This window comes from Petaurus breviceps, unplaced genomic scaffold (assembly GCF_028583685.1).
Source record: "Petaurus breviceps papuanus isolate PSGF00001 unplaced genomic scaffold, PetGlider_PUasm1.0 90760, whole genome shotgun sequence".
Lineage (NCBI taxonomy): Eukaryota > Metazoa > Chordata > Mammalia > Diprotodontia > Petauridae > Petaurus > Petaurus breviceps.
Genome location: NW_027187338.1, coordinates 8,047,275 through 8,073,366, shown reverse-complemented (window position 1 = coordinate 8,073,366; position 26,092 = coordinate 8,047,275). Strand labels below are relative to the sequence as shown.

The 26,092-nt window shown below is 42.8% G+C and overlaps 1 protein-coding gene across 1 annotated transcript; it reads right to left on the bottom strand.

The window, feature by feature from the left end:
- Positions 1 to 3: 3 nt before the first annotated feature.
- On the bottom strand, positions 4 to 25,071 carry CAP1 (cyclase associated actin cytoskeleton regulatory protein 1). The gene is made up of 13 exons (XM_069068036.1): positions 24,939 to 25,071; positions 13,685 to 13,806; positions 13,101 to 13,204; positions 11,886 to 11,963; positions 6,978 to 7,121; positions 6,817 to 6,902; positions 4,864 to 4,969; positions 4,401 to 4,578; positions 3,732 to 3,916; positions 2,780 to 2,903; positions 2,579 to 2,661; positions 2,024 to 2,167; positions 4 to 1,276 (listed from the first exon to the last, which is right to left on the bottom strand). The coding sequence occupies exons 2-13, from the start codon at positions 13,794 to 13,796 to the stop codon at positions 1,193 to 1,195; spliced, it is 1,428 nt and encodes a 475-aa protein (XP_068924137.1). The 5' UTR covers positions 13,797 to 13,806; positions 24,939 to 25,071; the 3' UTR covers positions 4 to 1,192.
- Between the last annotated feature and the right edge of the window lie 1,021 nt (positions 25,072 to 26,092).

The window sequence follows — 26,092 nt, the reverse complement described above, 5'->3', positions numbered from 1 at the left end:
AGCAAGTTGGCATTAACTTTATTCTAGTTTTTGTATAATTTTAAGTACATAAAGGTTTATTCCCACAAGCCTCAGGAATGGGTAGAAGTCACAGGACAGTCCCCCGCCCCCCCCGCCAAAAATTTAAAAAAAATTGCATATTTTAGTAAATATTCTAAAGGGAAAATAAAAACCATTTATACATAGGAAAAGCTATTCAAGGCCTGAAACCATCAAGTTCAAGCCCATGCAACAGCCTGTATTGAAGGCTTCATGCTTCTGTTCAGGATATAAACAAAAGCTATAAGCCTCCCAGCCAAGAAAAAGTCAAACCGTTTGGGGACAAGGAAAAGGCGGGCGCCAAGAAATGTGGCATGAGCCAAGACAATTGTGAAAGAGAATAGATGACAGGCACCTGTCGAGATTCATAATAGTCAATGGAAGGGAAGAAGGAATGCCAGATTCCTTGGAATGATTTTTAAAAAAACTTTTCTGAAGGGAGGTGCTTGGCCAACACCCCAAAGGCTCACATGAAGAGGACCCAGCTTTCACCTAACTGCTGTGGGGTGGGCTGTCTATTGTAGCCCCGACTTCCTCTGGCAGCTGGTACAAGGGAACCTCCTGGCATGGCACAGACAGAATGAGAAGAGAACGTGGATAAAAGGAATGCTAATAGGGAAACAAGTCGGCCTGGAATGCTTTGTGCCCGAGTGTCGGCCTTTGGTCCAGGGCGGCCATGTCACCAGGGCCCAGGAACATCACTTGGTGCCAGTGAATTAGTTTGGTTAGAATATCTAGCTGGGGTTACACGTCAGCTTCCACTACCTTCCTGAAAAGCATTAACAAAAGGCCTGACCCTTGCAGGAACAACCTGGTCCATTCATCCAGAGGGAGCCATTTGTATCCCCCTTCCCAAAGCTGAAGCCCATCCGAAAGGGTCTCAAGTTCACCAAGGAGGGATTGGTGGTGTGGTTTAAGCTGACATGGAGAAGATGCACCTTCCTGCAGATCACATGCAGATGCCCAACTGACCTGCTGCCCCACCCCATATCTCAGCCTGAGGTATATTCAGTGAAGGCAGGTAGCTGTACTTCTCCAAGGAAAGAGAAGCCTTTAAGAGCAGAAAGGTAGAGGAAATCTAGAAGAGAATCATCTGAATGCAGGTGTATCCCATGGTTTGGGGGGGAGGGCACAGGACCCAGTGGCACGCTCCTTATCCAGCAATTTCGGTCACTGTAGTAACCAACTTCTGCCCATTCCACAGTGTCTTGAACTGCTCAGGGACAGGGAACTCATTCTACAAAGGAGAAAAGAACTGTCAGTCAAACAGGCAGCAACTAGACATGAAGTCAAGAGACTTGCTGGGGAAGTAACTGGATGTCCATGAGGCTCAGTTTCCCTACCTGCCATTCTTGGGGAGCAAAAAGGTTTACAAAGCACTGAAGAAATATGGTCAGATTCTGGACCTTCTGTTCCTAAGGGGAGGAGCCCAGGGAGTGGGCTTTGGTAATGGTAATTGGAACAAGAAGAACCTTTCCCTAAAAAGAACTGTACAAGCTGCAGTGCCACAGCCTGCTTGCTGTCCTTATCAAACCACAGGTTATGACCCATACTGATTGTGCCCCAGGGACTGGCCCACCCCAGCTCTTAGGGTGACCCCTGGCCTAGGCCCAGTAATGACTCCTTGTGACTCAGTCCCTGCTACTCAGAGGTTCTGACCCTAATGCACGAGAGAAGAGAGGTGAGTCTGCTCCTCAGGAAACCATGGGAGAAAAAGAAGAAATGGCTTCTGGGAAGTTCTACCACATGGCTCCAGCTTAGCTCCCTCCCTCTGTTCTCAAGTCTGGATTGCAGAGATAAATGGATTCATTAACAAGCATATCTTAGTACCTGTGCCAGGCTATGCTAAATTACTTGGTTTTATCTGCTCCGTGAAGAATTCCCACCAGTCAGTTAGCTTTCTACTCCAACTAGAGAGGACCCTCAGAAGTCCTCCACTCTTACTTCCCCTACTCCCAAGAACCCCAGGGATGAGGGAACTTACAAAGTCGCCACTTTCTGTGGGAATGAGGACGTTCATCTCAGAAGACTTGGCACTGACTATCTCACAGTCCAGAGAACTCTTGCTCAGGTATACATGGCAGCCATCTGTCTTATTGATGGAAATAGTTGGCACTTTACCCATCACCTGAAGAGAAAGGAAACAGAAGACTCTCAAGTCCAGCACTTGGGGCCAGATATTGTGTGGCAGAGCCAAGATTTACACGCAGGTTCTGCCTGGGACATCACATGCTCTTCTGGCCCTCAGTTTCCCCCCACCATAAAACAGAGCTGAACTGGAGGGTCTCCAAGGTCCCTTCCAGGGCTGACATTCTGAGGCCATGAGTCTAAGCAGGCTCCCTACCAGTGGAGACTTGCAGAGGTTATCTAAGGGGGCTCCTGCTCCTCTACCCTTACCACCTAAGTGATCAGCTTTCAGCCCCGAACTGAATCTGACTTGCCATCAGGGGAGAGAATGCAAAGTAACATGTGGTGGAGCTCCCATGTCTGTCTCCAGGGTTCCTCTGGGACCAAGAGAAGGAGCCAAGAGATCAGTTACCTGAACTTTGATGTCTTTGCTGTTTATGATCTCCACAATACCCACGACGTCATCAAACACCAGGCCAAGCTTCTTACAGTTATCTAGAGAAAGAAGGGGCTGTTGTTACTAACACCCCCCGCAAAGTCTCCTAGCTAAGACTCTGGCTTCTGACACACTTTGGTACCCAGAACCCCCCGTGGGAAGGTCCCTTGCACTCACCTAATGTGATGGAATTTATTTTGCCCTTGATATGAAGTGTAGAATTCACACACTTGTATATGTAAGCCACTTGCTTCAGCTCTGTGTCATTTATCACTAGGTTGGAAACATTCTCCTGGTTTTCCTGTTAAAGATGGAACACCTCCATTATCTTGCTTTTAAAGAATCTACTAAGGAAAAGCATTTCTGCTGTTGCTGTGAGGTCTTTGTGAGCTCTGAGCAAGAATCTCAGACTAAGCTGTCTGCCATGGCCCCCAAACAAGGTCCTCACCTGGGCATTAGAGGCCTTGTACGAGGCAGCTTTCCACCCCCCTTCCATGTTCCTCTCACACTGTTGCCCTTTATATGTGTTCTACGGTCCTCTGCACTCAGCTGGCCTCTCCAAGCCTTTCTGTTCAGGCAGATCCTCCCATGCTTAGAAGAGTCCCCTCCAGCACTTTATGTCCTTAGGCCTCACTGGCATGCCAACGCTTCCTTTTTTTTTTTTTTGCTTTTTGGAGGGCAACTGGGGTTAAGTGACTTGCCCAAGGTCACAGGGCTAGTTTTGTGTTAAGTGTCTGAGACCGGATTTGAACTCAGTTTCTCCTGACTCCAGGGCCAGCGTTCTATTCACTGTGCCACCTAGCTGCCCCTATGCCAGTGCTTCCATAACACTTACCCCAGACCAAAGCTATTCTCTCCTCAAAGGGCTCATTGTTCTGTTCAAAACCTTCCATGGACCTGTCACATCATCACTTGTATGACAACAATTTGTGTCTTTCGTTTTAGTTCCCCACTAGATTATCAGCTTCTTTTAGGGCAAGAATTAGGATTTCATCTTTCTGTGTCCCATATCAAATACCAGAGGGACTTGCCAAACCAACAAAAATGTGTTAAAAGAAAGGCTGATTCCTTAAACAATTATGTTTCATTCCTCCAACTTCCATCCTTGCATCCAGGCCCCAAGACTTACTACTCTCCATTTCTTGCCCTCCAGCTCCAGCACTGGGGGTTCCTTCTTGGCAGCTGGTTTGGGAGCAGCTCCGCCAGCCGGCTTGGGAGCCGTGAAAGGCTTGGGGCCGCTGCGCACGGGTCCACTCTGGCTCTTTAAGGCCGGATTCTTATGAGTCTTCATGTCATCGGATACGTGTTTCAGAGCTTCCAACAGCAAGAAATTTTTCAGTTTGTTAGTGATTAAGTGAATCAGGACAAACATTTCTGTTTTAGATTGTGCAGAATGTGCCATTCACCTACTGGCTAAATCTTAGCCCATCTTTCTTGTAGGGCCAACCACAAGTGGCCACCCATCACATGGTCACTGCATCTAAGGCACTAGGGACATGAAGGCAGGAACCAAATGATCCCTACCCTCAAGCTTTTATACCCTATCAGGGGAGACAACACACACACACACAGACACACACACACACAATTTCAGGCATAAGGATAGGGTTGTTGGGGAATCAGAAAAGACTTCATTTGAAAAACAGCACTTAAGCTGAGCCTTGAAGGAAACTAGGAATGCTCAGAAGCAGAGGAGGAGAAAATTCCAGGCATGGGGGATGGCCATCACAATGGAAGACAGATGGAATGTTGTGAAAAGACAGACTAGATGGCAAAGCTACATTCCTTAACCACTTACCATGTGTGATGCCCTCTCCCTGATTAATCTGAGCAAAGAGTGCCGACCGAGAAGCAGACTCATCAGAGCCAGAGCTAGTGGGGATGGGTGGAGGAGGAGGTCCAGGAGGTGGGGGAGGAGGGGCTGATCCAGCTGAGGGGCCTGACAATGTGCCACTCAGTTCTTTTGCTGTGGGTCCCTAGGACAGCAAAAATAAGATTGGTTAACAAAGGCCAAGACAATCAGCTATGTCATCACTGTACCAGGTCCTGAGGATGGCTACTATACCACACACAGGCACCTTTCTGTTTTCTCTACTGGCCCAGCACTATTCCTCCTTTTTTTCCTTCTGTCTATACTATTTAGGTCTTAGGTTAAGTAGTGGGTTCTCTCTGGGTAGTACTCTGCCCTGCTGATGGCACTTCAGTCTAAGAAGGTAGCTGGTCCCTTTTTTAGATGAAATGATAAAGGGGGAACCACTGACCGTTTTGCTCCAGGCTAGGCCAGTGGTGTGGTACTCCTTAATGTATGCCTGTAACTCAGTCCAGATAGTCAAGTAAGCTTTTACCCAGTCCACATGCTTCTTATCCCTGGAAAGAAAAAAGGAAGGACAGTCACAGCCAGGCAGGTGGCCTCCAATGCAGCAACCCCAGAAATAGTGACTATAAATCATTAGATTCAGGGTCCTACTGTACAACACCCATTTTATTTATTCCTATCTTGGGAGCTCTCTCTGATACTGGTGAGACTACTAAAACATGTAATCAAATGCCAGAAGAATGCAGGCTTTGTCAGGGCTTACCAAGTTCTAAGAGCTCTGAGAGTATAACCCAGTGACTTACTGAGCAGCATCCAGTGAGGCCCCTCACTACAAAATTGGCCACCAGGGGATGAATTTTCCAGTCACTGCAGGACTTAGAAATCCCTTTATTTAACAAACATATTGGAGCACTTCCTGTGTGCAGAGTATTGGGCTCTGAACTAGTTGTAGGAGTACTCACATTGACATAATCACAGATCTTTCAAAGAATATTACTCTGGAATGGTGAATATGGAAATCTTTGGCATGATTTCACATGTATAATGAGTATCACATTGCTTGCCTTCTCAATGGGCAGAGGAGAGACTAGAGAAAAGAGAATTCGAAACTAAAATTTTTTAAAATGAATGTTTAAAAAAAACTGCTATAAACCTGCCATGTCCTGCATCTGTGAAGACCATGACCCTGGCCTATCTAGCTTTGCAATCTCTGGGGGCCCAGTAGATGCTGCTTAGTAGGTAAAGGAACACAGAGAGGTGGGCTTAGAAAAGCTATGCAAGGAAGCAGCTGCCTAAACCACCTGCCACCCTCACCACCAAACCAGCACCAGAAAAGGAAATAAGTGGGCATGGCTGATAGGCTTTGGAGGGAGGCTGAAGGAAGAGAGGGCAGCATCAGGCAGCACCAGCTTGTCATCTAGCTTCCAGAAAATATCTAATATGGGGCCATGAACAGCAGCAGGCATTCAGTGAAGGTTTGTAGAACTGAAAAACTCAACTGAAACAATATTTGCCTCAAATAATTTTAGATACCTAACTAGCTGACAGCCAGATTTCTGGGATAAAAAAAGCCAAACCCAAGGCCATCATGCCAGCTAAAATGTCCTCAAAGAAACCAATGCCTAAGAAGGTGAAGGTGAATTAATGAACACCTCATCAGCCCTACCTGCTGCTGCGAGGTTCCTAACTCCATGAGCCTAAAGGGGAGGGCGGGACAGGGGCAAAGGGAAGAAGAACTGGAGACATTGTAGGAATACATAGAAGGCAGGAAGAGGGGAAAAAAACAGAAATACTGTCTTTAACTCTTCTTAAAAGAAGACATCTGGGATAATGTATTAGAAAACCACTGAATCTGGAGTCAGAACTTTGGGTGCATCTAAACTCTTGCCACTCACTAACTGAAGGGTCTTGGACAAGTTCCCTGTACTTTTCTGTGCTTCTCAGTTTCTTCATCTGTGAAATGGGGGAATAATCTCTGAAATACCTATCTCACATGGCTTTTGTAGGGCAAACACTTTACAACAGAAATGGGAATGACTTATGCAGCAGGTACATCAGCAGGATGGCTAAGGGTGTAATGAATTTTTCAGTCACAACAATACCTGAAAACCATCTGCTGAGTGGCAGAAGGGTTGCAACCTGTGTCAGTGAAGGGGATGCCCTCACCAAAGAAACCAGTCTATTGAAGCATAAGAGTACTGAATATATATCAACACAAGTGCCCACCTATTATTACCACACTCTAAAAACCAATACCCAAGCAGTTTTTACATGGGCCCAGTCATGTGAATGAAAGACATAATGGCAGAAAGTGCAAGACACAACTATTTGTGCTAGTGCTGCCAATACGGATGCACACTCTTCCATGGGAGGAACAAGCCAAAAGGATGGTACTCACACATCTTTGAACTCCTTGAGCACCCTGTTTGTATAAAACATGGCAGCATCATTCATTTCCTTCACATAAGGGCCAGGCTTTGGTGCCTAAAGACAGAAAAGTCATTAGATATTCGATCCTCTGGCCAGCCTCCCAGGGGCTCCCAAATGCAACCAGCTCACCATGGCCACCCAGCCCAAAGCAGGGATACTTTCGCTGACAGCTGACAGATGATTGAACAATTTGCTGCCTCGGTTCTTCTCCCGAAAGTTCTGAACCTCCTGGATCTGCTCAGAGATAGGTGCTAAGAAAGACGAAAGCTTATTCTGGGGAGAAAGAAAGATTTGGGAGATAGTCAGACTTTGGTTTTTGTAAAAGACTATGGATCCTGAAGCTTAGTACACTTAGGAATGATTACAGAATTCTAGAGCTGAAAGGCTTATCCCAACTGGTTTCCTTGCACTTGCCTCTTCCTCACTTCCATCCATGACTGTGGGAAAACATGCAGAGCTTGTTAAAATACCCTATGTTGTCATGTCTCTCTTCCACTGCCTTACCAATTCAAAGACTTTCCAGTACCTTCAGGATAAAGTTTAGACTTTTGTGCCTAGCACTCAGTCTCCCACAGCCCTCCTTTTTCTATCTCCTCTTATTATTTCCTATTACTAACCTCTTTACATATGCTACACATGAGTCAAACTGGAACAAGCATCCTTCCCCCAGAATTCCTATGCAGCCTTTAAAGACCCAAAGCAAGAGCTATTTCATCCAGGAAACCTTCCCTGACCTTCCTATTGGCAGCCACCTTTCCCTGGGATCTCACATAGCACTTTGTTTTGGAATTCTCAAAAGCCTTCATGTAAAATTATTATATTATAGTTCTGGATCTGTATCTTCCACCCTACTAGACTGTAAAGTCAATGAAAGCAAGGACCGTGTCTTTACTTTTGTCTCTCCCTGAGCCTAGCACAATGCTTAATAAATATTTAGTGAATGAAACGCTCTGATTGTTTTTTAAGGCCTTCAATGCCTTGCTATTCCATCACAAACCTTGCCCTTTGGCTGGGCTGGGCTCCTGGCATTTGTGAGACGACTGCTGTAACCAATCAGCCTTTGCTTACCACCTCCTTTCTCAGGCAATCCCAGACTACTCTGATCGTTCCTTTCCCAAAACTCCTTTATACATTTATTGCTTGCACAACACTGCTCAACATAACACTAGGCCATCCCTCCCCCTATATTTGTGCCTTGAACCAGGCTATCCCATTTTCAGACCACGCTACTGCACATGTCTCTCCCAACTCTAGTTCCCTGTTAAGGTTATGCTCCTCTATTACAATGTAAGGTCCCTTGAAGGGTCTGTGACTCGTTTCTGTACCCCCAGTATTTAGCACCATGCCTGCCAAAGGAAATGCCTACTAAATGCTTAATTCCTTCCTTCCTCTCTTCCCAAACTGATCTGCCCTTGTGTGCTTGCTCCATCTTGGAAACAACACTGGGAGCTCTAGATAAGTAAGCAGTATTGAGATGAGCAAAGAGGAGATAATACTCTCCCCACAAGTGCTGATGACAGGGTAGTTCCCTTGAAAAGTATGGAGAATCAGCAGATACCAACTGAGACAATTTATCACGTTGGCCAAGTTGCAGACAACAAAATGAACCCTCAAAAGTCAACAGCATTTCCACAGAACAATAAAAAAATCCAAGAGGCAAGAAGAGAAATTCTAAATAACTATAAAATGTATAAAATATCTGGGGATCAACCTACCAAAGCACAAAAAAGACTTGTATAAATTCACTTACAAAGTGTTCCGTAAGGAAATAAAGAATAACTTAAATAGATGGAAGAATAGCCAGTGCACATAGCTAGGTTGTTCCAATATAATAAAAATGACAATACTATCAAAGTTAATTTATACTTCTTATACAAATAAATAGATGGGAGAATAGCCAGTGCACATGGCTAGGTTGTTCCAATATAATAAAAATGACAATACCATCAAAGTTAATTTATACTTCTAATACTATACAAATCAAATTATCCAAGGTATACTGCATAAAACTTGATAAAATGATAAGAAAATTCATAGGTAAGAACAAAATACCTAAAATATCAAAGAAGTTATGAAAAAAGTAGGGATGGAAGGGAAATAGCACTTCTGGACTTTAAATTATATTTTAAAGCAGCAGTCATCAAAACCATCTGATATTAGGTAAGAAAAAAGAAAGATAGATCAATGGTACAGACTGACAAGGAAGAATCAGAAATAACAGAATTCAATAACCCTGTGTTGAATAAAGAGAAAAATAAATATTACTTAGGAAATAATTCCCTATCTGATAAAAACTACTGGAAAAACTGGAAAGCAATGTGGAAGAAATCAGGCTTAGACCAATACCACACACCATATTTCCAGTATACACTATTAGATATGGGATAGTAATTTTAAAGAGCATAGTGTAGAAAAAAAAAAATCAGACTAAAAGTATACCTTCCATAACTAGCAGTCAGATGGATTCTTCATCAAACAAATACAGGAAATTACAAAAGATAAAAATATGTAACTTTGATTACATGAAACCTAAAAACTTCTGAACAGACAAAAATTAATATGCCTAGGATTAGAAAGGAAGCAGAAATAAGGTAAAAAAAAATTTTTTATTCAATTTCTCTGATAATGTGGGGAGGGGTGTGTGTATTTATGTATACACACCCCTGTCTAACTAAAAGCCATTTTAAGGGATAAGTAGTCTAAGGATATGAACAAACAATTCTTTTTAAAAATTAATTTCTTTTTAGTTTTCAGCATTTGTATGATTTTGAGTTCTAAATATTCCCCTCTCCCTCATCCCCAAGATGGCATGCAATGTGATATAAGCTATACATGTACAATCATGTTAAACATATTTCCACATTAGTCACGTTGTAAAGAAGAAAAAGAACTAAAGGGAAAAACCATAAGAAAGAAAAAAAGAGAAAAAATAGTATGCTTCAATCTGCATTCAGACTCCATAAGTTCTTTCTCTGAGTGTGGATAGCATTTTCCATCGTGAGTCTTTTGGAACTGTCTTAAATCATTGCATTGCTGAGAAAAGCTAAGTCTATCAAAATTGGTCATTGCAGAATATTGCTCTTACTGTGTACAACTGAACAAATGATTCTTAAAAGAAATGCAAAGCATTAACCACATGAAAAAATGTTCCAAATCACTAATTATAAGAGAACTGCAAATTAAAATAACTCTGAGGTTTCATCTTACACCCTGCAAACTGGCAAAGATGAGAAAAGACAGCAATGTTGAAGGGCTTGTAAGAAAATAGACTGGTGCATTGTTGGTGGAGCTGTGAACAGACACAACCATTCTGGAAAACAATTTGGGATTACACAAATAAAGTGACTAAAATGTCCATGTCCTTTCCCCCAGAGATTCTATTACTGGGTTTATACCCCTGAAGAGGACATTATTAGAACAAAGTCCCCATATATGCCAAAATATTTTTATGGCAGCACGTTTTTGTGATAGCAAAGAAACAAAGTAGATGTCTTTCAACTGGGGAATGGCTAAACAAATTATGTTATATGAACATAACAGAATATTACTGTCTTGTAAGAAATGATGAATCTGATGAATGGAAAGCTATATATGAACTAATGCAGAACGAAGTAAGCAAAAAAAAAAACCAATATATACAATGACTAAAACAATGTAAATCAAAAGAATCACACACATTACCTCAACACCTCCAAGCAAACATAGTAAAGTTAATAAAAAACAAACCTTTCTTGAAAGAAGAGATATGAATGAACAAAATAATCCCATCCCACCCCTTTGCAGAACAATAGGTCCATTGTTGCCCACTTTATGGGTGGGCAACTTCAGCCTTTTTTGATATATTGATAAGTAACTATGTATTGATAAACTTATTTTTTACATTTTTTCCCATCTCTTAAAAAATATGTTATATGGGATAACTCAAGGGAGTGAAACTGGGGAAAACTATGGCAATATAAAAAACAAGACATCAATTAAAATTTACTTTAAAAAAAAAAGGAGTAGGTAATAATTCTTGGATCTTGAGTAGTCCATACAAGGCCTAGAACAGCAGGCATTCAAATCTGACAGAACTAAATCCAACAGTGGACTTGGCAATCAGGCAGAAACCTTGGCTAAGCTCATGTGGTGGGTGGGTCATGTTTCTGTGCTCTAAGGAAATGTTTCCATCCTTATACTGCTAGAACTTCTTCTAGAAGCCAATTCCCTACTCCAGGCAGGAGAGCAAGCTGAAGCCATGGACTTGTGCCAGGGTCTCAGCTGCCTGACTTGCTACAGAAAATACAGATTCTAAGATGATGTTTAGACAAGGCACTTCAACCAAACAAATCTAGAAGAGAAATTAGAGTCAAATGTATTTAATGTTTGCTAGTGCAGTGAAGTTGGCTAAGAGTTTCAAATGCCAGTCTTGATGCTAAAATTCAGCAAAATTAATTCTCTCTGTGGTGGAATGTCTGAATATCATCGCCAGGAAAAGGAAGAACAAGCATTTTGACTTTAAGAAAACATTATTTCTCTAACTCGGAATCTTTTGTGTTTCAGTTGCATGATATAACTAAATGACATCAAAACCTAGACAAGAGGCAATGCTCCTTAGATTGCCAAGGAGTGGCCTGACATTTGGCATCAGCAGGACCAACTTAGGCACACCAAGAAGTCACATAATCTTTCACTAATCCATCCAGTTTAGGAACCATGTTGGTTTAAGGAGTCTCAGCTGAGAAGATTAGAATCAAATTAATAGTAGGGCCCTGCTGCTGTGAGGCCAAGCCCAGCTTCAGGTGCAGGTAGGGCCTATGGTGGAGAAGCCAAGCTTAGGGCAAAGAGCTACTGAGACCCCTTAATGGTCTCAGCAGCTCACTCCAACACTGTAACAAACCTAGGTCTACTTCTGGTGGTCATGAGACTACCTATTTTAGGATGCTGCTATGGCTTCATAGGCTTTCCTAGCTCAGCCTTCTGCACCTTCCTCCAGACCCAAAGGAAATTAGGTAAAACCAGCATACTCCACCTGAACCTATTACAAGGAGAACTCACCCCATCCGGCTGCTGGCACTGAGAGGCTGTCACCAGAAGAGAGCGCTCAATCTTCAGACCTGTGTGGACCATCTCAGCCTAAGGGAAGAAGAAAGTCAGGTGTATGTCTGCAACACTCGGCTGGGGCTGGGTGAGAGGAACACTAGGCTCTACATCCACACACCTCTATGGCTCCAGCCTAAGGAGCTGTGTTACCAAGAGTCCAAGACATTATAGTCTACATACAAGTTCTCTTAAACTCTGGTCAGAGGCAGCTGGGGATGTAATGAAGCCAGTGCTTGGGCCTGGAGTCAAGAAGACCAGAGTTCAAACACAACCTCTGGCATTTACTAGCTGTGTGAACCTAGACTCATCTCTTAATCTGTTTGTCTCAGTTTCCTCAATTATAAATTGGAAATAATAATAGCACCTACCTCACTGGGTTGTTCTGAGTATCAATAAGGTATCTGTCAATAGTTTAGCACAATGCCTAGCACAAAGTAGTCACTTAATAAATGCTAATTCCTTCCCCATTCCCTGATCAGTTTATTAGCAGTGACCTGAGAATTTGGAGAACCAGGTAGAAGAAGGTGGTTAGCTTCAGAGTAATGGCAGGGAAGGAGATCAAGAACATGGACCACTGTCCTAGTGAGATGGAACAGTGGGTGGCTTCTGCAGGGGTGATAGAGGCATGGAGAAAAAGACACCTCAAAAAAGAAAACTGAGAGACACCTGGTCTTTGACTACTTTACAATGTTGCCAGGGACAAACCTGAAAATAATTCAGGAACATAATTACTGATGTGAAAGTATAGCTCTGCACATTCCAAATCATGATAATGAATCCTGTTACATAACATATTGAGATCAGGCTTGCAACAGTTCCCTAGCACAGAAATGAACAAAGTGGAATTTCATGCATTGGTGGAGCTCGATCTGTGGAAAAACCCACACAATGCGTTCAGACACATGTGATCTATCTCTCAATAGCAAGGCTACTTAAATATAGCACAGTAGAATGTCAGCAGGAAGAAAAAAACCTTTTATAGGAGGAAACTGAGGCCAAGAAAAGTTATGTGGCTGGCCCAACATCATACTTTGAGTCACTGGAGAAGACAAAACTCTAACATAGCAAGAAAAGCAAAAGTGCAAATGATTCTTACACTAAAGATAATGGGATGGGGAGGGGGGTTGTCAATCAGTTCTAGGAAGGAAGGAAAGAACAAGTGATCCTTACATGTTTTTGAACATCTCCCCCAATTTCTCTGCTGATCTTTAGATAGTCTGCTACTGGGCCAGCAAGCAGAGAGTCAAAAACTTCCACATATGGAGCTACTCCTCCTAAAGAAAAACCATAAAGAAGAGTCAGAAGGCAAACCAGAGAGAGAGAAATCACTTCTCCAAATACAGTTCTAGTCCCCTCTTTAAATGTGACATCGACCTTCTAAGCACTTGGTAATCACAACCTGTGGAGGTATGCCTGAAACAAGGTGGTACAAAGAGGGGTGAGGGGGAGTTCTAATATAAATACCCATCTGACAAAATGGAGTCAGTTTACTGAAGGAAGAACAGGAAACCTTACACTAGCAGGAAGCTCTTGCATTAAAATAGCTTAACCACAGGCCTTCCTACACAAGTCATTTCCTCTCTCCCTACTTATGTACTCACAGGCAACATCAATTTCAGGAGTCAGACCAACTAGTTTCAGTATTTTAGGAGTTTACAGGCAAGATTCAGGTTATCAAGATACAGTCTCAAGCCCAGGACATGGGGTTTTTCCTGAAACAAGAAAAGCCCCAGTTGAGTCCCCAAATCACTTACCTTTCGGAGAACTGTCTCCACAACCTCCGTGCATGCCAGGGGAATGGGATACCGCTTCTAGTCTTCCCACTGCTTTCTCCAACCTCTCCACCAGATTTTGCATATCAGCCATAGCTCAGCACCTGTTAAGACAGATCAGATATCAGTTACTGTGGAAAAATATGACACCGTCTACTAAAAAATCATTTTTTTAAGTTGGTGGGATGGCAAAGAAATATCCATTCTGAGAAGCATTTGATAATAAAATTAGATATTAATTAATCTAGCTGATTTTGCAAAAAGTACTCACAGTATGAGGAACTCCCATTGGTACCTGACTAGAACCACCCAATAATAAGGCATATGAAATAAGTGGATTTTTATCTCTCACCTATTGCACAAGCAGGAAGACATCTGTACTTGCCCCATCTGATTATCTAACACTATCCTGAAGTACAGCACTGTACAGTAAGAACAGGCAGCAAGTTTCAAGAATTGGAAAGGACACTAGTCTGCACACTCTTGCTTCAGAGATGGAAACTGAGGCTCAGAGTTTAAATATTTGTTCACGATGACACAAAATTAGTGGAAGAGCTGTGACCAGAGCCCAGCTTTCCCAACAGCCAATCTCACGTGTTGTCCACTTATCATCCTGCTCCACTCAAGAATCTTCATTTCATTCATTGTTTAACTAGGTTGAGAGATGAAGCCGAGCGATCTCAACTCACTTAAAACTGCTTGAGACTCCCACATCAAATGAAACTCATCCAAAGAATGACAACATCTAGAATACCAGGCCACCTGGGCTTGGCACATTTATACTGCCAAAATGAAAGATAAGGGGCTGTCAAAAAAGAGCAAAGAAAACAAAACTCTCCTTGTTCATTTTTCTTTATGTACCAGCTCAGGTCTCCAGTTGTCTCACTGATACACAAAAGGGAGTTGAGTCTTGCAAAACTGTTTAGGATAGACAGTAAAATCAGAAACCAAACCAAATAATCCTTTCAACTCCTCTGACTTTAGAATTAACACCAAATAGTCTCCAAACCCATACTCTGAATAGAAATGCAAGAAAACAAAAACAGATACACTCTCACCTACATTAATTACTTCAGCAAATGTGATACCAACTGAATGCAAAAGTTACCTTGATAGCCTAGAAGTCCAACTCAAATTTTAGAGATTTGAGATTGACTTGCTAAAAACTCTGACAAAGTGCAATGACTACTTGTGTGTCCTAGGGCGGGTCCCTTAAAGTGCCCCAAGCCTCAGTTTCCCCATCTTTAGAATAAGGAAGTTAGACAACACGGCCTCTGAGGTCCCTTGGATCTTATGATCCTCGGCTCTGGTACTTATCTTGGAGACGAACAGGTGGTGAAAACAGTCCAAGCACAGAGTCTAAAGACCTTGGTTCTTGTATGGGCTCTACACTGACTATGACCTTACCTAACTCCCTTCCCTCAAAAAGCCTTCATTTCATTTATAAAAATCAATTCAACGGCCCCAGAGTCAGGAGGTCCCGAGTTCGGTTCCGACCTCAGACACTTAACACCCACACACACACACAAAAAAAAAACTAGCCGTGTAACCTGCCCTCCAAAAGGCAAAAAAAAAAAAATCAATTCAACAACCATTTATTAAAATAAGGGGATTGGTAATGGTCTCTAGGGTTCCTTTCAGCCCTAAACATCTATAATTTTTCAAAGACCATAATCCACCATACCCTATGGATCTCTGGAAAAAGATTACTAATAGAAAGCACCAAATTAATCCAATAACTTTCTTTCCCAGACACAATCCCAAATTTCTGCTATAGAAATGTGTGGCTTCAGCAGATGGAAGAGTCAAGCCAAGGCCAGCATTAGTCAGCTCAAAGATAACTGCTGAAGTCATAGGAAAAAGCAGGCCATTTCCCCCCTCTCTAGAGACATACAAGTGCCAATGTTCTAAATGGTGTACAGGTCTGTCTGCTGGAGTATACTTACCCAATTTAGATGAGGAAGACAGTTTCTTCTCAGAACAGTTTGGTTTTATTTTGGTTCTTTTTTCCCATAATTCATTTTGTAGCAAAGAACTTGAATAGCCAAACAAGCTACAATTCTTCTATCTAGCTAAAGTCAGAACTTAGAAAAAGGAAAAATCCAAATGAGCACTTGCAGCTAACCTCTATCTACAGCTAATGATACAGACTGTGGGTGTCTGGTGTTTGGAAGCCAGGAATGAAGAATGAATTGAGGTTTTCCTGTCTGAATCAAAATTTGATGAAAGCAACAATTGGCTTTAGAAAGGTTCCGTCCACAGGTCTTCTCCCCACTCAACACACGCAACATCCACCTTTCCAGTTTTGGGATGCCTTAATTTCCACAACACTAATGCCTTCCACGGCCTCAAGCTAGAAAACACACCAAAGAGACAAAACTCAAATAAAACCAGGAAGGGATTTTTTTTTTTTTGCTTTTTGGAGGGCAATTGGGGTTAAGTGACTTGCCCAAGGTCACACGGCTAAGTTTTTGTGTTAAGTGTCTGAGGCCGTATTTGAACTCAGGAACTCCTGACTCCAGAGCCGGTGCTCCATTCACTGTGCCACCTAGCCGTCCCAGGAAGGGATTTTTGGGAGCCTGCAAAACACAGGCATCTTGGGGAGTTAATTAGTATAATACAGTGAAAAGATCTCTCTGATCCTTGAAGAAAAAGACCTGGGTTTTAGGTTCATCTTGACACCAGCTAGCTACCTGACCCCCCTTCTTTTAGCTGCAATTTCCTTATCTGTAAAATGGGGATAAATACACAATATTTATATCCCACAGTGGTTGTGATGTATATGTACACATATACACATATCCCAAGGTGGTTGTGATAAGTGTTTTGTAAACCAAAAAGTTCTAAAGAAATGAAAGCTAGTATTTATCATACAAACATGGCAACATGTCATAATAATAAAGTCAAAAAGTTGCATTCTGGCCTGTGTTCTCAACTATTATGTCTAGGAAATCACACAAGGAAAGATGGTTTTGACAAAAAAAGACAATTAAAGTCATTGGAAAAGGTATGACTAGAGAATCTATTCCTTTAAATGCATTAATTCTATATACTGCCAAGGATAACACTATATATACAAGACAGAGTAGTAAAAGAAAGGACCATTAGAGTACTTTTTTCTTAAAAAGGAACAAAATGTAGACTAGAAAGAATCAAGGACGAAGGGTTCCCACAAAATATGAAAAGATGAGAGGAAGGCCTCAGCACAATGGGTAGACCCTCTGTGGAGTATTTATAGGAGGCAGAGTGAGGCAGTAGATAGAGCATTGGTTCTGGAGGCTGAGTACTTACGTCCAAACTTTATCTCTGAGGCTTACTACCAATTTGAGTATTAACCTAGATCTATTTCCTCATCTATAAAATAAAGAGAATGGATAAGATGGCCTCTGATGTCCAGCTCTATCTCTATAATCCTATGGGAAGATATGGACAAGAATAGCCCAGGATGAGTACTGTGATCAGCACTGCTAGGAGACCATGGGGAGGGGCGGAGAAAGACCCACATCAATGAGATCATATATTCACTAAAATATACCATGTGCTTAACCCTATGGGAGGATTAAAGGAACCCTATAGTTGGGGGTAGTGGAAGAGACTTGTATCTGCTCCTTTTTCTGAACATACACTGAGAGAGTTGCTGGTAAAGAAAGGAAAGTAACACGGTCAACCACAGACATTTTGAGTTTCAGTTGACAACAAGGCTATCAAAATGGAGTTTGGGACAGAAGTTGTGGGTGGATTTTTACGGTGCTTGGAAGGAAGTCTCAGAGCTTTGACAAAAAACATTGTTATGACAAGGCCAAGGTGAATCTCCTCTGTGGGCTCATTAGCCTCCTCCTGGGAGTCTCCTCTAAAGTTCTGACTCAGTCTCCCTGGGCGATTAAGGGAGAATCACTACTGGAACAGGAAATTTGTGATTAGTAAATTTTCAAACATTCCTCTGTGTGTTTCAAAGACACAACAACCATGTTTCATAGTTGATAGGCTGGAGAATCTACAGGACAAACTATTCCACAGGAACTAGACAGCTGTTTCAAATGTTCTCCTTGGAGGCTCTGAATCTAGGGCAAACTACTACTCCTTAGCCACCACCAGACTACCTAGCACCAATTTTTCCCCCGCTACCAAAAGCACATGAATTTTCCCAGCCAGGCTCTTACATGTCACAAAGCAAAAAGCAGACATTTTAACAGGAGACATGAACCAACAAGTTGGGCCAGAGAGCAGAAGGGCAGACAAACCACCCTTTAAGAATAGAGACAGCTTTATATCAGCTAAGTTACCATCTAAACTCAGCACAATACAGGAGCTACTTACTGTCTTTCCCACAGGGTTGGATTTCAGTGATTAAACCAGTGACATTTCATTGCTTGTGCCACTACCACCTGAATTTAAGAGGTCTTTTTTAAAAAAAGAGAAAATACTATCTTTCAAGAATAGCTAGGATCCAATCTGATATAAATGCTTAAGTCCTATTCCCTCCTTAGAAGTCTTCAAAATAAGTAAGAGAAAAGAAAATACTTCAAAAAACTTATGATTTCATCAATGTGGTTAATTCTCTCCACAAAATAAATTCCACGCCAATCACAACCCCTCCAATCTTACTAGACTGTTTCTGAAGCTTGCTGTGTCCAAAAAAAAAAAAAGTAATCACCTTGTGAAAATATCTTTGTACTTAGCTAGCCTGGTCCTTAAACAACAGACAAATGGAAGACCCTCCCAAAGCTTGCCCCTTGGCATGGGCTTCAAAAGTTCCTGGACCACCCCGTCACACAGAGGGACTAGAGTACACATTCTGTGGAGAGAAAAATATATATCCTTCAATCAGGTACACAAGCCCAATATTGGTATTCCTGAACGGTACTGAGTCTTCAGCAAGGTTTGTTTTTTAAATATGCTTCTGTTGTCTCCTGCATAAAACTAAGTTATATTTTTGTGACTGTTGCTATTAGTTTAAACCAATGAAGTAACTGAAGCTCAATAGGCACTCTGTAACACTGATATGCTATATAAGCAGAGACTGTGCCGATATCAGCTTTAACCAAAGCCCAGCTTGTTTCAATTCCACTCTCCACAAATTCAGCCACATTCCCTAAAGAAAAGGCATTTGTATCTAGCCAAAGATCAACCCACCAGGAACTCTGGAAGGCTCTGTTGAGCCAGCAATCACTTGGATTAACTTCAAAATAAGGGCTTTAACTGGCTCTGAAGGCCACAAATGCTGGCACCCCTATTCTTCCCCTTCCCCATTGGACATTTCAGCCACACCTATCAGAAAGAATAAGGAAGGCCTCATTTTTATAAGGTATTTTGCTGCATTAAGTAGAAAGGGATGATACTCTTACTCTCATTTTATAGGTAAATAAACTAAGGCTTAGAAAAATGATATGACTCACAGCACAGCTAGCTAAGTGATAAAGGCATGACTTGAATCCAGTTCTTCTGGTTCTCAGTCCAGTACTTTTTTTCCTCTCTCCACAGGAGACACTGAGTCTGATTATGCACAGCAAACAAAGCTGCACTGTGACGAGGCGTGTTTCTGGAGCACTCATTAATTATGTTGACATGGTGTAAATCAAAAAGGAATTGCTTCTTGATGAATGCTAGTTGTGTTAATCTAGGAACAATGGAATTCTGTGTCAACTGGTTCAGTTACCAGATCCGTGAAATTTTTTAAAAAATGGCTTATCATTAACTAACTGCACACAATCTAAAGCCAGGCAACACACACAGACAACAAAGTATCAACATACATCTTCTCTTTGGTTTGGTTTTGTCTTAAGGGAACAGAATCTGCAGAACTGGGTCTTGCCCACGCCACTGCCCACCACTGGAGTAGTGTGATGCAGTGGAAATGATCCTGGCCTGGAAGTTCTAAGCCAACTCTGACACTAACGCCCTGTCCAACTTTGGGCAAATGACTTCCCCATACTGGTGCAAAATGAGATGGCTGCACTACATGATCCCTCAAGTTTTCCCAAATCTCAAAGTCCACACATAATTTCCTGCAGCCTGTGATATTCATTTCCTATTTGGTAAAAAAAAAAAAAAATCCTCTGTAAAAAAGTTAAGTTGCTTATCTCAAATAGCAAAAGATTTTGACCCTATCCCTCAAGGAGGGTGAGCAAGTCAAAGAAGAGAACAAGGCAAACACAAACTCTCCTTGATGGAGACATTAGTTACTTTTTGATGTTTAAAGAAATAGTAGTTTAGGAGTGGCTATTACTTTTCAAAAAGTTCAAATCAGAAACACTGCTTGGAACATTCCCCAAAAGCTAATTAAAATGTGAGCCAAACTGCTGAGTCACCTTTCTGACTTTTGGGGACCACAAAGTTGCATCAGAAACTTTTCAGACAGGAAGGAACCTAGTTCCTTAAAGGGGTACCAACAACAGACATGCCAGGCTCAGCCCCATGCACAAGATCTTTAGTACTCCTCATTTCCAGGACTCTTAAAAGCTCCTTCCTCCAAACACTCACCCTTCACTTCAACCTCTTGAAATAAAGTGAACTGTCATTAAGCCAAGAAAGAAAATTCTTTTGTAGACCACACACCTTACTCCCAACTACTTGGCCCTTTGTCCCTCATATCTCAGAAGGTGAAATCAGATATAATGCTCCTCCTATCCACCTTATGGTCCAAATGAGTAATCCAAGGCAGCCTAGTTCAGTTATACTTTTGCCTCATCACTTTTTAATTCAATTCAGCAAGTCTTAATTAAGCACCCACCATGTACCCCAGGCCCATGACAGATACTGGGGTGTGAAGGAAATACAAAAGAAGCCTGTTCCCTCAAAGAAATCCCTCAAAATAAAATTAGGGATATTGGATTTTACATCCATAAAACTACAGGAGAACAAGAAATACTGTAACTGGCAGAATTTGTGGCAAAAATTAAGTGCTTTTGAAGGGAAATCAGGAAAGGGAGAAGCCCCAGTTTGAAAAAGCCCTGTCCCTGAAGGCTTCTAAGAGAAAGTGAGACAAACATTGAGCCCTCACAAGGAGAGGCTGTCCTTAAAAGAGCAGAAAGGAAAAAGGAGAGCTTTCTAGGAGGGTAGAACATAAGCAAAGACAGGAATGGAACAAGCATGATCTAGTGGGGGCAGTAAGAAGATCAACCTGACAGGGGTAGTATATATATAGAAGACATGATAGAAAGAAATTAAAAAACAAGGCCAAGTAATTTAGATTGGTTAGAATTATTATATTGTAGTAGAGTACTGTAAATAGATGAAATAGCAGTCTGGCAGGTGCAAAAGAAATTGTGGAGTTAGGGAGGCCAATAAGTATAAAGCCAGGAGGGGTCTTAGACTAAGTAGTAGTAGTAGTAGTAGAGAAAAACCAGATAAATACTCGGTAATAGACTGAATGGGTAAGTATTAAGTCGAAGACAAAGTTTCATAATTCAATACTCAGCTTTACACCTCTCACTTTATACACATTCAGCACAAATGGAGCCTCGCTTGAGGGCTCCCGAAGTCTGTCTCTGTCTCTCGGTAAGTGGCACAGACCCCTAAACAAGTAAGGTAGAAAACGAGGGCTTCTATTTCTCAAATTAAAAATAGTGCTTTTATACTGCATACCATACTTTCCAAAGAGTGCTCCTAACGTAAACATTACCTCACATATTAACAACAAAGGTGCTACTTCAAATTTGCATAGAATCTTCCACCTTTGGATATATTTGGTTCTCATAATAGCCACTCAGTGATAGGAAAGCCACCTATGTTCATCATTTGCCAGTTAAGGAATTTCTGCAGAGAAATGGGGCGGAGCGAAAAAAATTTACTGGCAGTTCATGTTAATCATTTATCCTAATGAGGGTAAAACAAGTTTAGGAATCAGTTTTATTTTACATTGTTAACCAAATAGCACTGGTTACCCTGGGAGCAAGAGAATGCAGTAATCAAGACAATGATTTTAAGTGTCAGAAGACAGAATTGGAAAGCATAGGTTTTAAGTGCCGAAAAAGACATCAATGGTGTGACCCTTGGTAAGTCACAACCCAAGTCTCAATTTTCTCATCAGAAAAACTAAGATGAAAAAACCTACACTGTCAACTTCACAGAGCTGTCCTTGGGGAAGGAAGCCTTTGTAATACTGAAAGCATGATTAAAAAGTCGAGCCACAGTAGCAATTGTCTTATCAGGGCAGAATGTTTTTGAAAAAACATCTTATCTTTTGTTGCACATCTCATCTAAGCCTCCCTTATTTTTGTATTAAATACAGAGTAGTACTTTATCTGGACCTATTCTTTATTATCACATTTTTCCTTTCGGATTCCATTCCTTTCCCTGAGCAACACCAGCAAAATCAATATTGAAAAAATGGCAGGGACAGTGATGTGGTGGGGAAAGAACCTGGCCTGGGGAGTAAGGGAAACATGGTTTCAAGTCTTGCCTCTGCCACATATTACTTGGCTGTGTGGCCCTGGGTAAGTCCCAGTGCTCTAAACAATTCTCTAAACTAAAATTTTCTCAGGAGTTCTCTACAACAGCCCTTGGCTGGCACTTAATAAATGTTTGCTGCGGCATTAAGTCATAGAGCTGGTTTAAAAAAAAAGAAAGAAAAAAGATAAGCCTTTGCCTTCATGGGTAGCTTGGGGTCCATAAAAGAACTATTTAATTCCCCTAACTGCAATATAACCCTCTCTTCCTCCTGTTCAAATCTGGGCCCAACACACCAATCATCTGGAATGTCTGTCCCAAATGTCCAAACTGATGTAAGGACTTCATACAGTGTCCATACACAAGCATGCTGATATCTAGCTCTCCCATTTTTCTTATTTCATACTTTCTCCATTCCAGTAAGACTGGCCTACTAGTCTATCAACAAGCAGTTATAAAGTGCTTCCCTGGGGCGGAGAGGTGGTGCAGTGAATAGAGCACCAGTCCTAGAGTCAGGAGGACCGGAGTTCAAATCCGACCTCAGACACTTGACACACTTACTAGCCATGTGACTTTAGGCAAGTCACTTAACCCCAAATGCCCTCCAAAAAGCAAAAGATAAAAAAATAAATAAAGTGCTTCCCATGGGCCAGGTATGATGGATACAAAGAGAGGCAAAGAACAGTCCTTGCCTCTTGCATTCTAATGGGGAAACAACATTTAACTAACTAGGTTCATTCCAAATATATACAAAGTAAATGGGGGAAGGGGGAGAAGAGCCTCTTGCAAGAGGTTTAAGACTGAGTCTTAAAGGAACCAGTCTAAAGGAACTTCGAGGCCAGAGAACATCACAAGCACAAAGGATAGGGAATGCTAAGGCAATTGACAGGAGAATGTCCTGTGCAAGGAATAGCAAGTACAGCATAGGAGGAAATTTGGACAACAGAGTGGGTGCACAGAAGGGAGCATAGTATAAAGATTGTAAAGATGGGAAAGGGCCAGGTTATAGATAGTTTTAAATGCTAAGACAAACACGTTTGATCCTGCAGGTAATAGGGAACCACTGAAGTCTACTGAATAGGGAAGTGACACAGCCAGGGCCTGCTCTTTAGGAAGATCACTGTGGCAGCTGAATGGAGGATGGATTGCAGAGGGAAAAAACTTGAAGCAAGGAGTATAACAGTCCAGGTGAAAGAGGAGAGCCCAGATTCATATGAGATGTTGTAATGGGTGCAAAGAGATTTGGCAAGAAATTATATATCCCGCATATATATGAGTGAGGGTAAAGAGTCAAGTATGCTACAGAGGTTAGCAGGCCTACAAGAATGGTGGTGCACTTAGGTACTGGTCCCTATACTCAACTTTACATCTCAGTCTTCATGCCTTGGCACAAGAGGCCCCCATGTCTGGAAGACAGTCCTTTTCTCAGTCACCCTTTTAGAATCTTTCCTCAGATGCAATCTCCTACAGGCCTTTCCCGATTTCCCCTCCCCATCGGTCTTCTCTCTCATGAAATCACTTTGTATATACTTCTGTCTACTTCTCAGACTGTATTGCCTCCTGTAGATTTTAAGTTCACTGGGAGCAGTAACTACTTCATTTTTCTCTGTATCACCAGTTCCTTGCATATATTAACACTCAAATGTTCACAGAATTGACTTTGTGCACAAGTCGATGGGCGCTCTGAAAATCTAAAAAATACTGTAATAGACCTTCCTAGTCTTAAATTTTTTGAGAGCTGCGTCTATGTCCTCTCCATCTTATCCCTAGCACTTAGCACTGTGACTTGTATACAGCAGACAAAGGAGCACAATAAATGTTGACTGAATTAATATTTGTTTATGAAAAACCCTCCACCCCCCTTTTTTAAAAGATGCTAAGCCCCCCCCCCCCCCCCCCCCCCCCCCTAGAGAGGGGGTGGTTCCCAGAGTTCAAAAGGTTGCTCTCTAGACTTTTTAACAAAGGAAATAGGTAAACTATTTGCATACAAGACACAGACCTTTTCTCCCAACCCCCCTTTTAAACCAACACTATCAAAAGCAGAAGCACCCCGTCCTCAGAAGGAAGAGAAAATGCTCCTCCCGGCAGGGAGTCTGGCAGTCTTTAACCAGGAAGACAGCTTCCAGCGGCTTCCACCTCAACTGCCTCAGGGTTGGGATTGTAGTGGAACCGAGCTTCAAGGCTCCCGGCAGGAGTAACAGGAACCAACACAAATTATGCTCACAGGGAAGACCAGGAAGTAGAGAGAAATCACTGGGGATCAGCTCAGTACAGGGCTAACGGTCCCCTGCCCCTCAAGCAGCAATCGGAGGTGGGGAGGGGGGGTAACTCCGGGTCTCGGAGAGACCTGTCCCGGGGACCCCAGGGCACCCAGCCCTCCTTGAAGACCCCTCCCCATGGAACCGAATCCAGCCCCCAACTTCTCAGCTTAAAACCCACGAGGGGCAAAGCCCAGCCCCCCAGCATCTCTCCCTCAGAGGCGCTCGGTTCCCCCAATCCACTGAGAGGAGCCCCGTCTCCTCAATGTCCCTTCAAAGACTTCGGCCCAGACACCCCGGTCACTGAGCCTGGACCCTTGAGGGGGAGATCAGACCTGCCAGACTGCAGTCCCCGACTCGCGAGCCCGAGCTCGAAAGGGGGAGGCCAGACCCCCTTCCCTTCAGGCCGACCCCGGGAAAGAGAGCCCAAGAGCCCCGGCGCCCCTCAGACAGCTCTGGCCGCCCTGACAGACCCTGGCCCGGGGAGAGGCTCCGATGGGCACAGCTCCGACCGCTGGAGGGAGCCACACTCCCTCATCGATCCCAGTCCCCACCCGAACCATGCCCGGCCCGACCCCTCGGCCCCTCACCTCTGTCCTCCGTCTCCCTCAGCTGCTGCCTGCACTCAGCCGCCCTTCACTTCCGGCAGGAACCGCCCAGCAAGCTCCGCGCGCCCCACTTCCGGACCCTCTCCAGGGCGGTGCCGGCGGCAGCGGCGGTGATAGGAAGTACGTCACCATGGGGCGGAGCTTTCCAGGCTCTACCACCCTCCCAGGTCTCCTGCGCCAGTTAAACCGCGACTAAGCCGTGGTACTGAGCCCCGCCCCCCCAGACTACGCAACGTGGATGGGCGGGGCCAACTAAAGACCACGCCCCTCCGGACGAGACCAGGCTTGGGGAGGACCCTGTCCCTTGCCGACTAGTGGAGGCTTCCTTGAGTGGATGAGGATCTGATTAGGGCCCACCTCCAGAAGAGAGAAGAAGCTCTGAATGGCTGAGATGCTGTCCATCACTCCTCAGTTAAAAATTATCATAATTATTATTATTACTGACATTTGTATATCGCTTTCAGGTTTGCAAAGCGCTTTACGTACGTGAGCTCACTTAATCTTTACAATCACCCTGGAAAATAGACAGTCCTTATCTGCATTTTACAGATGGGGAAACTGAGGGTCAAAGAAAGTATTGATTTTCCTTTGGTCACACAGCTAAGTGTCACAGTCGGTATTTTAACACCTGATTCTCTCTCGATTGCAAATCTAGCATTCTTTCCCCTTACCCATACTGTCCTTCAAAGCGGTTTATTTACATCATTTTTAGTTGGATGACTTTGGGCGAATCACTTATCTCTGCCTCAGTTCCCTTCTCTGTAAAATGGGTATAATAACTGCCCCCACCTCCCAGAATTGTCGTGAGGATCAAATGGGATCATGTTGGTAAAGCATTTTGAAAACTTTAAAGTACTATAAAAATGCTATTATTTCAGGTAGGAACTCCAGTTATTGTTATCCCCATTTTTAAAAAACCTTTAATCTAGAACATTGATTTTGTTTGCGTAGGGAATGACCAGTAAGGAAACTGCCCAGGGTCACACTCAGAGATTTGAACTTAGGTCTTCCGGACTGCAGGACCAGCCCTCTGTCCACCCTTTTTGCTACCTCTACTGATATTATTGCAGGGGGAACTGAGACTTGGAGATAGAATGATTGATTTTCCCAGCGCCACACAATGTTAGAAGTGGAAT